Source organism: Cylas formicarius, unplaced genomic scaffold (genome assembly GCF_029955315.1).
Source record: "Cylas formicarius isolate icCylForm1 unplaced genomic scaffold, icCylForm1.1 PGA_scaffold_8__14_contigs__length_24414737, whole genome shotgun sequence".
Taxonomy (NCBI): Eukaryota; Metazoa; Arthropoda; class Insecta; order Coleoptera; family Brentidae; genus Cylas; species Cylas formicarius.
In genome coordinates, this window is record NW_026844361.1 from 21,279,894 (window position 1) to 21,293,939 (window position 14,046).

General features: G+C 40.7%; 5 protein-coding genes across 8 annotated transcripts; 2 read left to right on the forward strand and 3 right to left on the reverse strand.

Moving 5' to 3' along the window:
* Positions 1-11: 11 nt before the first annotated feature.
* LOC132706331 (uncharacterized) lies at positions 12-6,478 on the reverse strand. 4 transcript variants are annotated; one of them, XM_060677611.1, is made up of 8 exons: positions 6,367-6,478; positions 6,058-6,165; positions 5,635-6,008; positions 5,134-5,573; positions 4,193-4,580; positions 3,976-4,134; positions 1,848-2,018; positions 12-1,070 (listed from the first exon to the last, which is right to left on the reverse strand). In XM_060677611.1, exons 2-8 carry the CDS (start codon positions 6,136-6,138, stop codon positions 734-736), a joined length of 1,950 nt encoding a protein of 649 aa, XP_060533594.1. In that variant the 5' UTR covers positions 6,139-6,165; positions 6,367-6,478; the 3' UTR covers positions 12-733. The 4 variants fall into 4 exon arrangements, with proteins under 4 accessions (XP_060533594.1, XP_060533593.1, XP_060533591.1 ...); XM_060677610.1 differs by having other exon boundaries at positions 6,274-6,403; XM_060677608.1 differs by having other exon boundaries at positions 13-1,070; positions 6,270-6,411.
* A 75-nt stretch (positions 6,479-6,553) lies between these two features.
* On the forward strand, positions 6,554-8,049 carry LOC132706498 (uncharacterized). Its single transcript, XM_060677851.1, has 5 exons — positions 6,554-6,754; positions 6,808-7,207; positions 7,262-7,372; positions 7,430-7,698; positions 7,750-8,049. The coding sequence occupies exons 1-5, from the start codon at positions 6,554-6,556 to the stop codon at positions 8,047-8,049; spliced, it is 1,281 nt and encodes a 426-aa protein (XP_060533834.1).
* A 2-nt stretch (positions 8,050-8,051) lies between these two features.
* LOC132706154 (dimethyladenosine transferase 1, mitochondrial) lies at positions 8,052-9,112 on the forward strand. The gene has a single exon (XM_060677324.1). It carries the CDS (start codon positions 8,052-8,054, stop codon positions 9,060-9,062), a length of 1,011 nt encoding a protein of 336 aa, XP_060533307.1. The 3' UTR covers positions 9,063-9,112.
* Positions 9,113-9,439: 327 nt separating this feature from the next.
* LOC132706311 (protein LSM12-like) lies at positions 9,440-10,607 on the reverse strand. Its single transcript, XM_060677580.1, has 4 exons — positions 10,462-10,607; positions 10,093-10,226; positions 9,799-10,041; positions 9,440-9,739 (listed from the first exon to the last, which is right to left on the reverse strand). The coding sequence occupies exons 1-4, from the start codon at positions 10,580-10,582 to the stop codon at positions 9,662-9,664; spliced, it is 576 nt and encodes a 191-aa protein (XP_060533563.1). The 5' UTR covers positions 10,583-10,607; the 3' UTR covers positions 9,440-9,661.
* A 464-nt stretch (positions 10,608-11,071) lies between these two features.
* Positions 11,072-13,392, reverse strand: LOC132706098 (uncharacterized). Its single transcript, XM_060677195.1, has 2 exons — positions 13,128-13,392; positions 11,072-12,710 (listed from the first exon to the last, which is right to left on the reverse strand). The coding sequence occupies exons 1-2, from the start codon at positions 13,225-13,227 to the stop codon at positions 11,281-11,283; spliced, it is 1,530 nt and encodes a 509-aa protein (XP_060533178.1). The 5' UTR covers positions 13,228-13,392; the 3' UTR covers positions 11,072-11,280.
* Between the last annotated feature and the right edge of the window lie 654 nt (positions 13,393-14,046).

Genomic DNA, 14,046 nt, shown 5'->3' on the forward strand with positions numbered 1-14,046 from the left:
GCCGGCGGTGGAGTGTAATCATTGTTACTACTTGTAAGGCAGTACTGGCAGGGTTAGTCGTCCATAATTGGCATCCTTTATAAAAGCCATATAGCTACTAGAGATATGGGGCCCTGCTGCTGATAATACAGGAACTTATGAAGCATCTATGAGAAAAAAAGTAGAGAAGGTCCTTTCAACATGGGCATATGCCTTGCGAAATTCAACAACCAGTATGGCCACTTACAGATCGTTGACAAGTATGTTATGTAATAGCTATATTTTCGTAGAGAGGGCAATGATTTTCCGCGCATGTCTCTAATATTCACCCATTTACCTGCACTGCCCTGCTTTAACTCGTTTTCGTAGAACATTTAAAGAGATCTAGGCATATTCTGAGAACATAGTACCGTAAAAAGGCCGCATTCAAACTTACTCTACCACTTGCCAAGTTGGTTGTTAAATGTCGCAAGGTCATTGGTTAAAAACTAGATTTTCTGGACCTTGTCATAAAAAATTTCATAGTTGCTTCATAAGTTCTTGTATATATCTATATCCATAGTGGCTATATGGTTGGAACCAATATAAATCAGGTGGTGGGTATTTACTCTGTGGTAGTGGTAGTTTTACTTAACTACAAGGGTCTCGCCCATTATTAATCAAAATCATTTCATCATATATCACAACGGTACATTTGAACTACTCGCGATTTTCGGGGAAAAAAAGACTCCAAATTTCTCGTTTTTCTTTACATTTAGTTTTGTATTTGCAAAAACTCCTCCAAATTAACCACGTGCATGACTTCCGATTCGTCGCCGGCCGCGGCGTCCACCCCCTGCACGTGATTCTGTACGACGTGGCGCGTGAGCGACGACGCGTAGTGGTACGCGCAGCCGCACACGTTGCACGTGAACCGCGCTCCGTCGCCCCTATGTATTTCGAGGTGGCGCTGCAGATTCGATTGTCTGGAAAATTTGCGACCGCACGTCGAACAACCGAAACACCTGCGCCTCTGTCCGGCTCCACCTTCTTCAGGACCATAGTCGCCGTGACTCTCGACGTGCGATTTTAGTTGCTGCGCAGTAGCGAACCTAAAACCGGAAATAGTCGTAGTACATTTGAACTACCGGCTACGCGTATATTGAATGCACTCTCTGACGACCGCTGAGTCGCACATACTCATTTTTGTTTGTTTTTTTTTTACTGGCGTTGTAGGATTAAACACCGATTATACATATTTTTTGAATTACATGATATAGAAAAATCGATTTTGGATGTTTTTGAAATAAGAGCTCTATGGGAACAAACATATAAAGATTATGGAGTTTTACCAACGACATACCGCTTTTACAACCTGTTGTGTTGTGGTTTTGACTTCGAAATGAGTTTAAGACCTGCCTACTCTAAAGTGGAAGAAACCATTCTTTCCGGCACGCCCGGGCCTTACATAAGATGTTAGCCGACAAGAGCTGTACCGTGCACTCACTGAGTTTCTTTGATTAATCGTATTAATGTACTTTTCAATTCATGTTAATGTACTTTTTATAAACCTTCTAACAGTACTTACTTGAGGTAGCTGGAGAAATCTTAAACCGATTTTCAATTTAAGGTTTAACATAATGATTCTAAAATATTTTGCCAGAAAAGCAATACAAAATCTTATATAGATAATTGATTTATAATGGATGTTTTCCCAGTAATTAGTAATTACCAACTTACTGTTTTTCAATTGTTTTGTCATTTTTATCGAGGTACCATAAATATTTTATTATGTTTCTTTCTACCCAAACCAAAATTCACCGATCTCATACGTCCGACTGATTTATTATCAGACTATGCATCCAAAGCAACTGTGACATTATACTCACGACCGGTCGCAATACTTGCAGGCTGATGCGCGGTTAAAGTGCGCGCTGATGTGTCTCCGGAGCGCTACCGACGTCGGGAACTTTCTGTTGCACTCCGCGCACTCAAACATGCCCTCGACGTGACGGTGCGGTGGGCTGCTGCGAGCCGCCGACAGTGCCTCGCTTTCTAACCTAAAAAAAAAATCGTCGATTCGGGAGGTCCATATATTTATTTCGTTCGAAATAATAACGAAGATTTTTTTTTACTAGGCTGCATCGCAATAACAACTATGCTCTGTCTCTTAATACGAGAGAGTTGTAAATCACAGCCGTATTTCATAGGCGTAGTACTGTACTGATGATTGTCAAGAGTCCTACCTGTACCTTAGTGATAGAATTATACTTCCTTTCCGGCAGAATTCCAAAAAAATTATTGGCTTACTTTAAATAGCAATTTTAGAAAGATATACTGAAAAAGCAGTCGCTGGAAATTGCAAATTTTCGACGAAATCGTTACAAAACGAAGTTATATAACGGTACTTTGCCTGCCGTCATATCACTGTTAATTAAACCCCATAGAATTGATATGCGTGCAAGTAAAAGGGTTGGTGGCAAGCTGTAAAACCACTTTTAAATGGTAATAACTGCGATATGATCAACTACAGGCCTATTTGCGTACAATTAGCAATACCTAAGGTATTGGAAATGGATTGTTGAGCAGCAGCATGGTCTCGTAAATAGTCGTTCTACTGTGACGAACTTTTTCACTTATACCAACTTCGTCGTTGGGGCTCTGGATAACGGCTGTGAGGTGCATTGCATATATACTGACTTCAGCAAGGCCTTTGATTTGCTGGACCAAGGACCAACACAGATTTAATATTCGGCGTGCCTCAGGAAGCCCATCTGGGAGCAAAATTGTTTCTTTTTCTGGTGAATGATATCATTTGGAGTCAAATTATTAACTTTTTGCAGATGATTTAAAAATTCACCGGCGTATACGGTCAGTTGATGATTGTGAAATGCTAAAAAGCGATATTAATTCGCTAGTGGAGTGGTGTATCTCCAGGGCCGTGCCTAAAAGGTCAAGGTCATCTGGGAACAAAATTGTTTCTTTTTCTGGTGAATGATATAGCCCATCATTTGGAGTCAGATTATTCACTTTTTGCAGATGATTTAAAAATTCAAATGCTACAAAGGGATACTAATTCGCTAATGGAGTGGTGTGGTGTAGGATGAACAATTTAAAATGTGTGTGTGTATGGTTTTCTCTCGACGTAAAAATCCGGCTAATTGCTCATATAGAATGGATGAGTGTATGTTGAAGAGAGTCCAAGTAGGATTTAGGTGTGCTTATGGATGAATCAATACGTTTTGGGGATGTCTTTAGCCGGACTAACCTTATGTTGGGTCTGGTGCGGAAAATGTCTGGAGGTTTTGAGAATTAGAGATGTATTGTCATGCTTTACAGTTCAACAATCTGATCTTCTTTTTACGAAATAGCCAAATTAAAGTGGGGGGCTTCATGGACTGACTGTAGAAAATTTGTGGTTTATGTTCTGTCTTTCGAGTGATTAATGGTGCTATTGATTCTCCTTGTATTCTGTCAAGTTCTAATTTTCATGTCCCTTCTAGAGAATTGGGAGGAAGTCGTCACCTTTTGTCCCCTGCACTGAGTAATACTCGACATCCTCAGACTATACCGGTGTTGTTTTAAATAGCTTTAAAATTAAATTAAGATAAATTTTGCTAAACTGATTTGTAGTACTGCCACCTGAATGATATGTAGTTTTTTTCCTGTCCATGGTTTGTTGTTTTCTTTTTGTTATTGTATCCTAGTTTAAGTAAACATAAGGTTGTAAAATTGTGTAACCATTGAAGGAAAAAACAAAAAAATAAAATGAAATAGAAGAAATAATGTGGGAAACCAATAACATGCTACAAAACACAGTGGAGCCCCTTATTATTTCTGCCGATTCCAACGACTATAGTTCTTCTGACTACTCAGAATATGATGACTAATATTTACAAATGAAGTTATATTGTAATTAACCTTTAAGTTGTCTACTCTAATCTGATTCCCGTCGCTTCAAATTTACATTTTACTGCACTCTCGCATTAAGAAACTAGATATAAAGTTTTTTTTTACTTGAATGAGTGAGATTTGGTGTGTAACTTGAGGAAGACTGCGCCGAGAAAGCTTTTCCCGCATACGGTGCACCGATGCTCCGTGGACGGGTCCAGACTGACCTTGGTGACCTTTGCGCCGGTCTCGTCCTCCGTGACCGTGATGGTCACGTTGGCCGTGCTGAAACGACGAGCGCAAGATAGTCATCCGGCTACTCCCAGCGCATGGACCGACTCACGGTTCAGTGCTGGGTTCGAAGATGGCCTTCTTGGTATTCGCGTCCGGCACGAACCTGCTCGTCTCGACGGCCAATCTGTCGTCGATGTCGCTCAAGCGGTACTCCTGCATCATACAACCACTGCTGTAGAAAATCTTGCTCTCTCGATTCGCAATTTTCTCCACCAGCTTGATGACAATGTTCTTGTTGAGCAGCTTCCGTTTGACGCTGTCCATGTTCATCAGACCCGACATGATCTTCGATATGGTCTCAAAACTCTCCCGCCCCACCACCCGCTCGTGAACCAGGATATTGCCTGGTGCCGCAATTGAGCTCGTCGCTGTATCCGACAGAGTATCGTCTATTTCCTCAATACCATCCCCCGGCTGACAACTATTGTATTGGTGGTCTAAAAAACCCGTCCATCGAGCCTGGCTTGTGCGGTACGTCCGCGAGTAGTTCGAATGTACCAACAGCTCGGCTTCGTGCACTTCACAGCATCGCTGAGGCATACTTGAACTACTCACAATTAACAACGACGCATTTCGATTCTATTAGTACAGCTTTCACAATCCACAACTGGTAACTTGTTAAAGCACCAAAATTGTGAATTTCATTTGTTATAATTTGCTAATACAAGATAATTCTCTAATCTGTATGTAATATGTAAGTAAATTGTACAGCATATGATTGATTATACGTCTTGTAAAACGAGTAAAAACTGTGAAATATCTTGCGAAACCTTTGTCAAAAAAATAGCAAAGTAATATGCAATAAAAATGCATGAACGCACTTTAAATATGTTAAAGGATAAGGTCAAAAACAACCACACACGGGCGCAAACGTTATGATAAATTTAAACTACTCAAGACGGCGGCGATACAAAAGCGATGGTACATTTGAACTACTCGCGACGCGTGCCGCTTCCCGTCAACACTTTCGCAGAAACGCGCTATTCTTACCAGATGTCGTCGCGAAATCATTGGCAACCTTGTCGCTAATAGGCACCCGCTCCTTTTTTTCATCCGCCTTTGGATGTTTTCTCTCTTCCTCTCGTCGTTTTATATTAATAATTTTGCCGACTATCTTCTTGCCATCAGTCGATCGACCCAAGGTAAATTTTCTATGCAATAGGGTATTAAGGGAATGGTTAACCATGGAAGGCGGAGGCTTTTTTTTCCCGACCATCAGCTTCTCGTTCGTAATCCTCTCTCGCAGCTTGTACATGTACCTCGATAACGTAATAGGCTGGCCAGTCAAGAGATTACGCCCGCGGATGTTAGAAAAGTATCCATCATTTATTTTGCAAGCCCCGTCAAATTGTAACATTTCGTCTGTTCTGGGTTTGGTAGCGCCCTGCTGGAATTCCAATTCGGAATCGCTCACGATGGTGTACTCAACACTAATTCAGCAGAAAATATCTAACGGTTAATCAAAAAACGCATCTTGAATGGCAAACATACCCTGTGGCCTCTGATTCCATCCCCTGCGACTTTAAGAACTCGTCCAAGTCGACAATCTCGCCGAAAGCCTGATCCCCTTCTAATTTGAGCATTTTCAACTCGACAGGACCATCCACACTGGTATTACAGTCAGCCAGATGGTACTGCAAAGTTTCGTCCCTTTGCATGTCATCGTTCTGTATATAAACGACGTCCCGCGAATTGTCGTCCGCGTCTGTGCAGTGAACTTCATCGTTTACGTCGCTCAGTTGCTTGAAATCATCGATACAATATTGCGTCAAGCTGTCGTCATCTTGGAGCACTAGAGTTTGGCCATCTAATGTAAACAAGTTTCCGTTCACTATGACGGCTCGCGTTCCGTCTTCCAATATTAACTAAAACGGTACGATAGTTTACAAGTCAGTGCCGTTAGTTTAAACTTACGTCTCCGAATTGATCGGAAGACTCAAACTCCCCACAAATATATTGGACATCTTCGTTGACCACTCTTATCGCTTCCGCCATCGTTTGTTCCTCGTTCGGGCAGAGGATCTTAAAAAATCGGGCATTATAATTTCAGTTTCGGTGGTCGAAACCTGAACACTTTGATCACGAAATTCGAAATTTTGAAAATATCAATCGGTAAATAGACATACCTACTTGAAAATGATCGACTTGACCCTGTCGGTACAAACCAAAATGGCGATTACCGATGGGGTACGCAAAGGGTTAGGAGTAAATTATTACACTTACTCCCTTGACATTAATCAATCAACACATGCGAATCAAGTGTAGAGTGTCTGTCTGGTAATTTTTCTCATTTTTTTCTTTTATTTAACGATTCTATTTCTAATCTTACTAATTGTTATATTTAGTCAGCGGCATCTGTTGACGTTACGTTTAAGTTATTTCTGACTGTTTAAATTTGTAACCTAACAAAATGGTGGACAATCAAAATTTAAATTTATCTGACATCGAACACCTTATTTTTAATCTGTTATTAAACAGTCGGGACAGTTTCGATTATCCTCAGTTACAACGGGATGCTGTGGATAGTATTTCCGCTAACTTAACCGATGCAATTTACGATAGTTTAAAGCAAAAATCTGTTGGTAGCACCTCAAAGCGGACGAACCTCTTGGTATTTTTTAAAAGGTGCTTGTGATTTGATTTTGAACGTGTCTTAATTTTTAGAAATTTGTTAATATTGTTTGCGAAACGAGGGAGGTTCATTTTGGCCAAAAGGACTATAAACTATTTTTGGAAGTCTTTAGAGAAAAGCAAAGTTACCATGAAAATGTGGATTTAGAGGAATTTGCGAGGGAAGCCGCAGATGAATTTAACACACTGATTCCTTCGAGTTTTTCGGCCAGATTATGCGAATTTTATCAAAGGAAAAATGAAAAACAGCGAAACAAAGTTAGATCACTGGAATTTATTAAGGGGAAAGATCAGTGCAGGTTAGATTCTTTAAACCTTGGGATGCAGGTGTTCAAGAACTTTTTGCCCTATGAAACAAAACGTGATTTAATAAATGAATTGCTAAGAACAAAAGAAGGTGAGCCTGTACAAAACTCAGTAAATGAAGAGAAAGGTAGGGAATATAGAGAAAAGCAGATAAAATTTTGTTACGCACTCACAAATATAGGGGACCTGGAGGATTTGGAATCGCTGGGGATTATTTTGCCAAAACTGTCCAGATATGAAACTCTTGAACCTTTTGAAATCAATTTTTTAACTTTTCTGTTTATACAGGAAGGTGATTGTGATGTTAAAAACAGTATACAGTGTTGAGTAATAGCCCTTTTCATTTTAGGTTATTTGGCAAAATACTCAGACTATGTAATCGAAAACTTCCCTTTTCTAACTGAAAAAATATTAATTCGCTCCTGCAAGGAAATAATAAAGTTAAAGGAGGACAGGGAGGTTGTTAACTATTTTGAAAATTTAGAATTTGACCCCCGGGTGAAAAGAATTCGTTCCATCTGCAGTAAGGATAGGATATTTTATTGCAGCTGTAAAAGTTTGATTTACCAATTGTATTGCTATAGTTATTGTAATAAAAACATATTAAAACTTCATGATGTAATAATGTAACTGCCTTTTTTTTTTTTTTGGCCCGCGTTTGTAAGGAAGAAGACCGAGTTGTTAGTGGTCTGTAGTCTGTGGTTTTCCAGTTTAATTAAAATGGCGGACTCTATGCCGAAGGCCGATATTACCAAAGTTAGTGCCGCTGAAAGGGAATATATACGCCGGGCACAAGAAGACAACCTTAAACGTGTCGAAAGACTCAAACGCGTCAAGCGCAATAACTGGATAACACTAGGGGTACTAGGAGCGACCGTTCTGGGCATTTACAGTTACACCATACTCTCCATCAAACAGGAGACTTTCCTGGACGATTTCGAGGAACCCGCCAAAATAATCGAAAAATAGCGATGGCCATAGCGTTACCTAGACACGTAAGATTACCACCTTTGCCCACCGTCAGGGATTTAGTTAAGTTGTACAGAATAAAAGCCCTGAAACAATTGTCTCAAAATTTTTTAATGGATGAGCGCATCACCGACAAAATCGTTAAAAACGCGGGCAACATCAGCGATCATTACGTCTGCGAGGTGGGTCCCGGTCCAGGCAGTATTACGCGGTCCATTATTAAACGTGCTCCGCGGCGTCTTATTGTGGTAGAAAAGGATCCAAGGTTCCTGCCTGCACTGGAACTGCTTCGTGAGGCTAGCAGGGACGTAACTGATATGCATATTGAGATCAACGATATCCGCGAGTATAACATGGAGAAAGGTTTTGATGGGGCGCCGAAGCACGAGTGGGAGGATGCAGAGCCCCCAATCCATCTCATAGGCAATCTTCCATTTAGCGTGTCAACAAATTTGATAATACGATGGTTAAAGTCGGTTTCAGAAAGGACTTCGGCGTGGTCCTACGGCCGAACTTCTATGACGCTTACGTTCCAGCAGGAAGTGGCCGAAAGAATTGTGGCGCGACCCGATAGTGAGTCACGTTGCCGTTTGTCGGTAATGTGCCAGATATGGGCGAAAGCGCAACTGAAATTCACGATACCGGGCAAAGCGTTCATCCCGAAACCAGACGTAGACGTGGGTGTGGTCACGTTAATACCTAGACGGCAGCCGTTACTGAATATTCCATTCAAGACGGTGGAAAAAGTCGTACGATCAGTTTTTAACATGCGGCAGAAGTATTGCGTGAAAGGGGTGGAGAGGTTGTTTCCGGAAGAGTTACGAGGCGAGTTGAGCGCGCGGATGCTCGATATGGCAGACGTTGAAGCAACCAGGCGCCCCTTTCAGTTGACTAACGAAGAATTTGTGAGGTTATGTGGTGCTTACGTGACGCTGTGCGACGAACGGGAAAATCTTTCAGCCTTCGACTCGCGCATGCCGAAAATTTTGCGGGAACAAATGGTTTGGGGCTGACGTTAATTTGTAGTTATAAAAATGTTGTTAATAAATTTTGCGTTTTCATTTTGTGAGGGTGTGGATACTTGGATTAACCCGTTTTTTAAAAAGGGCGTTAGCCTAGAAGCAAACAGGAAACAATCGAAATCCTTGCCAAATCTTTGACAAACCTGCTTGTGCACTTGCACATTGTCTTTAATTTGCATTAGCCAGTTAGGAACTCTCAAGGTCATATTTTAAATTGTATGAGATAATTGGCTTAACAATTAGTAACCATATGATGGACATAACTTGCCAACATAAAGTTCAATGTGGGACACAAGAAAAACGAGTGCTTAATTTAATATTTTTATTCATATAAAATAAATAGATGATAACCTGGTGGGCCCAGATGTTCCAAACCCACAGGAAAAAAACGGGGTTGATTTAATTAAAAAAAAAAAGGCCAGTGGTGAGGATTTTGAACTAAAATCAACAGAACCCCGCGGGCAGGTCGAATACTCACAATGACAACAATATATTTCAGTTCAGAATCTTATAAGGAGGTATATTATAACAGATAAAAACTAACGGGGCTTGCGCCTTAATTTATACTCTCTGGGTGTCTTTTTGTTTTATTATTGCGAAGGTCGATTGTTCTGACACACGCCAGAATGTTGGGAATTTAACGCTAAATCGTTCATGTGTTTTTCAACCTGAAAGAGACCATAACATTACCTCAAGAGAGACGATTTTTCCACAGCAGAGTACTTACGAATTTTTTTATAAAACTGTAACCTTTACTACTTGTGTTGCCTCTGATGTTGTCAGGTTGATATGGGGGGCTTATAATCACCTCCTGATTCCAAACAATGATATCTGAATTCCTCCACCTTACTTCTTGTATTACTTTCGATATAGCTATGAACAGACTTTGACCTTCGGATGAGACGTTCGCCGCTATCGCCTGCAACATGCGGCGTTTCTCCTCCACTTGGTTTCGTACTCGCGTGTTTAGCTACAAAGCGGGTGGTATTTAATCGGCCAAACGCGAATTTTGGTGAGTTACCCTTTGCAAATTCAGCGATTGCGGAACTTCTGGTACCGAAGTGACTTCTTTTTTTACCTGTAATTCGCTAACAAGGGATAGATTTATAAATTCTACGTCGTTCAGTTTTGGATCGCCGTTCGATGAGCCGCATTCTGACACCAAATTAAGGAAAACGAAACAAGCACACAAAACCTTTATGCCAACTGTATTTAGTGCAATTAAATAACGCGAAAACCCCTCCCCGTGCGTAAAGTAAACGCTACCGCGTTAAAAAAACTAGAATTTGTAGGCCGAAACGGCAATAAACTTGAAAACAATGTAAAAATTTAAGCTATTGTCCTGACGGCATTGAAGCCCAAACCCCTCGACGGCATTAAAAAAGGATACTCAATATAAGTACTTTTGTTTGGGGATCGAATGCCAGTACTTCACCTTCGAATTCGGAATTGTAACACGTCCTGCACCAAACAATACTACCTATCGAAAAAAAGTCCGAAACAGCAGCCATTTCGCAAAACGAACACACTAAATGACAATTGCAGAGACAACTACCTTTTTCAATTGCACACGTGCGGGGTTTTAAAATTTCAACTGTTGGTAGCTCTGGCGAAGATTAAAACCATAGATTTGACCGAAGTAACGCGTTTGACTTGCGAACTCGACTTGCCGGAGATTGTGGGTTTGATTTAGATATCTGGTAAGAGATAATTTAGTGCGTCATGACTTTTATAGCTTAAATAAGTTTTTTGACGGTGATGATAGTGTATTATAATAATTTTTGTTTTATCCAGATGTCCCAGTAAAGACAACGAGGTGTTGTAATCGTTATAAGTTATAACGTGGTTGTAAGCTGGACGAATTGCCTTATGAAGCTGTACCCAAATAAAGCGTAATTAAAAAAACAGGTGTGTTGAAATTTTCAAATTAAAATATTGTTTTTATCAATGAATAATAATAATAATAATAATAATAATAATAATAATAATTGATTTCTGGTTTATTTTTGAAATAAAAGGTGACATTCCAACCGTACCCTGACCGAAGAAAATGTGCTTATTTTTCTCTGCCCGTAACAAGATCATAATATTGCGGAAAGCACAGATATGATAAATATTGGTTCACGCCTGGCTTCACAAGGAAGCTTAAACAATCAATTTTATAATTCAATTTATTGTCCATTTTATTGCATTTTACTATGATACACTATTAAGATGGTCCCGGAAACAAAAATCCGCCGCCTCTGCCACCCGCGATGCCCCCAAAAAGACCGCCTAGGCTTCTCATTATCGGTCCGCCTTGTTCCCACCTCATTCCCACAGGCGAGTTATCATTCGACGCCGTACCAAAAGCGCCGCTAACCAACTTGCCGAAATTACCCACAGTTTGGCCTAACGCCTTGCCGGTAGTCTCGATCTGTCTATACGTCAAACTCCCCAAGTTACCGCCTTGTTTATTAACATCATCCCTGGCAATGTTCATTCCTTCAGTGGCCACTCTCGCGGTGTCCTCTGCGGTTTTCTGTGCAACGTTGAAACCGTTGGAGGCGAAATCCCCGAAATTTTGAGCTGTCTCCTGAACTGCACTTTGCGCGGTTTGGAACTGGCTGTCGGCGAAATCTTTGATACTTTTTAAACCATTCATAAACAGCTTTGCAGGGGCGAACATACTGATCGAAGGAATAGGCGGGAAGTTCTGGGTACCTTGACTTTCCGATTTTGAAGATTCATCTTCCACTTGAAGGTCTAACTTCACAGTTTCAGGCCTCGATGGTTTGGATTGGGCTTCGACCGCAGTAGAATTTTCCGGAGTCTTTACGTCTCTTTTGTGGGTAACTTGCCGTGGTATGTTTTCCTCGTTCCTGTCTCTCAAGGTGACATTTAATGGGAGAATGGGACTTAAATAGCCTCTGGATCCGATAGATTGCGTCTCGTGCGATATGTTAGTTGAGTTCGACTGATTAGTAGCTTGAGTGCTAGAGGCAATTACAGATAATTTATTTTCGGCCACAGTAACTGTGTCGTTTAGTGACACTAATTCTGGCTCAACGATCCTGCTAATATTGGTCGAATCGAATGCGCCCTCTTGTGATGGCGCGTTGCGAATGGTGTGAGGAACCGTGAGTAGGTACGGACCGTCAGGTACAGATGGCGCTCGAATGGGATTCTTTTGGGTTACGTTTTGAATTAACTGCCTAATGAAATCGTTGAGCGTTGTCGGGCTAAAGCCAACCGGGATTGTTAATTTCGGAATATTTTCGGTTATACCTGGATAGTGTTTAAAATGTGGGTATTTTTCGTTGTCCACCGCCAGTTGGGTCGTCATTTCTGGTAAAATCTGATCTTTAAAAGTTAGATCCTCCATAACGTTTAAATCGGAGGCATTTTTTGGAGGTTTGTGGATGGATGGAGGTGGTTCGGGTTGGAATTTTGATGCATTAGTCTCGATTTCGCTGTCGGTGGGTTGGAGCGCTAGGTCGGAGAGTGTTTGGGGCAGATGCTTCAAATCCACTCCGTTATGCAACCCGCTGACAAAATCTTTCGTGTCGGGGCTCGACGTGTCGTTTACGGCACTCGGTGAGGGTTTTTCCAAATACGGAGCTTCAGTTTTGCCGATGGGCGAGTCCAACGCGTTCAGTGCTGGAATTAATTAAATTTTAATTAAGTATGGGAGAACAATAACCATTCACGCGCAAAAATGTAAAGCAGGTGTTGCACGTGACATTTAAATAAACAACGATTTTTTCCTTAATGAAGCACTATATCCCTTCACTTTTTTTGCATAGATATTGTTGAGACTTTCTGAAATAGCGATTCTGTTTCGCAATTATACTACTAATTACATTGAATGATTGTAACACGTCTAAAAACATACATGAAAAGATTTGAAGGTTAGAATCATAGAATAATATTTTGGTTATTTTTGCTTAAACGAAAAGTATTGAAGCACTTTAAAATTTATCTCCCATAATTTTATACCTCTTTGAAGACACCATAAAGAAGCAGACAATTGGGTAACCGACAATTAACAGATCTAAATAAATAAATCTGACTTACCATGAGTTTCCGAAATCATAGCGCCGGCGTCGCCAACTGCATCAGGAAGTGCGACACCAAAAAAGCCGAACCACAGTACAGCGAGCACACTGAACCTCATGATTTTAGGCGAAAAAAAGTGATCTGTCGTGGAACCACGCAAAACCGTATCAATCGCGAAATACTTTCATCGCCACCTATACCGTAACGTCGTCTGTGAGCGAAAACCAATTATCTTCTCTTTCAAGCTTCAAGCTTTAATATCTGTTATTCAACAAAGACGCGAGAGATCGGTTTTCCGCATAATTCCCCCCGCGCGGAAACGACCAGCGATTGTTTATAACAATAACGCGCCTCGTTGCTGTAGAAAATTCTTCGTAATCAATCTCAATTTGCGTCGTCCGTGCCGAAAACACAATACTCTACCGCGCCATCGTGTGTGATTTTTAGGAACCTCATTTAATTAATAAAAATGTTGAACAATGAGAGTTTGGGTTTTCTACCGCAGCAAATAGCATCGCTTTGTACTGGATCTTCAGAAAAGGTTGATTATTTCATTTTTTTAAATTATTTTAAATCTAATTTGTCCTCTAGTTGATATATAAACTAAAATTCATCCAGTTTTCATTCAGCAATATCCAGTTATGTTGTAGTTGCGCTCTTTAAGTGTTAATGTAGTTGGTTTTCTTACCACGCACGCAATGTTTAGTCATTTTTTATTTTATTTTTTCTTTAAACAAAACTGAGGATTCTTTTGTTATTCATTTCCATTTATTAGCTTCCAGCAACATTCGAAAAGTTAGTTTGGGTATTATACAAGATTTCTACTTCTCTGGAATCGGGCAAGTTTTCGCGGGACACTCGCCCAAAGCGACCGACAGAATACAAATCAGAAGTTACGTCACGGCTAAACACGCATACATTCCGAAACATCCAGGCG

What these genes read in the sequence shown, in the direction of transcription:
- LOC132706331 (XM_060677611.1), bottom strand. Translation starts at nt 6,138, where the DNA reads ATGGCGGAAGCGATAAGAGTGGTCAACGAAGATGTCCAATATATTTGT. An exon ending in ATGGAATCAGAGGCCACAGG is followed by an intron (nt 5,574 to 5,634) that starts GTATGTTTGCCA and finishes CTGCTGAATTAG; the next exon opens with TGTTGAGTACACCATCGTGA. An exon ending in TTCGAACCCAGCACTGAACC is followed by an intron (nt 4,135 to 4,192) that starts GTGAGTCGGTCC and finishes TCGTCGTTTCAG; the next exon opens with CACGGCCAACGTGACCATCA.
- LOC132706498 (XM_060677851.1), top strand. Translation starts at nt 6,554, where the DNA reads ATGGTGGACAATCAAAATTTAAATTTATCTGACATCGAACACCTTATT. An exon ending in CAAAGCGGACGAACCTCTTG is followed by an intron (nt 6,755 to 6,807) that starts GTATTTTTTAAA and finishes CTTAATTTTTAG; the next exon opens with AAATTTGTTAATATTGTTTG. An exon ending in ACATATTAAAACTTCATGAT is followed by an intron (nt 7,699 to 7,749) that starts GTAATAATGTAA and finishes TTTGTAAGGAAG; the next exon opens with AAGACCGAGTTGTTAGTGGT.
- LOC132706154 (XM_060677324.1), top strand. Translation starts at nt 8,052, where the DNA reads ATGGCCATAGCGTTACCTAGACACGTAAGATTACCACCTTTGCCCACC.
- LOC132706311 (XM_060677580.1), bottom strand. Translation starts at nt 10,582, where the DNA reads ATGGCTGCTGTTTCGGACTTTTTTTCGATAGGTAGTATTGTTTGGTGC. An exon ending in AATCGCTGAATTTGCAAAGG is followed by an intron (nt 10,042 to 10,092) that starts GTAACTCACCAA and finishes CCCGCTTTGTAG; the next exon opens with CTAAACACGCGAGTACGAAA. An exon ending in ACAGTTTTATAAAAAAATTC is followed by an intron (nt 9,740 to 9,798) that starts GTAAGTACTCTG and finishes GGTCTCTTTCAG; the next exon opens with GTTGAAAAACACATGAACGA.
- LOC132706098 (XM_060677195.1), bottom strand. Translation starts at nt 13,227, where the DNA reads ATGAGGTTCAGTGTGCTCGCTGTACTGTGGTTCGGCTTTTTTGGTGTC. An exon ending in TATGATTTCGGAAACTCATG is followed by an intron (nt 12,711 to 13,127) that starts GTAAGTCAGATT and finishes AATTAATTCCAG; the next exon opens with CACTGAACGCGTTGGACTCG.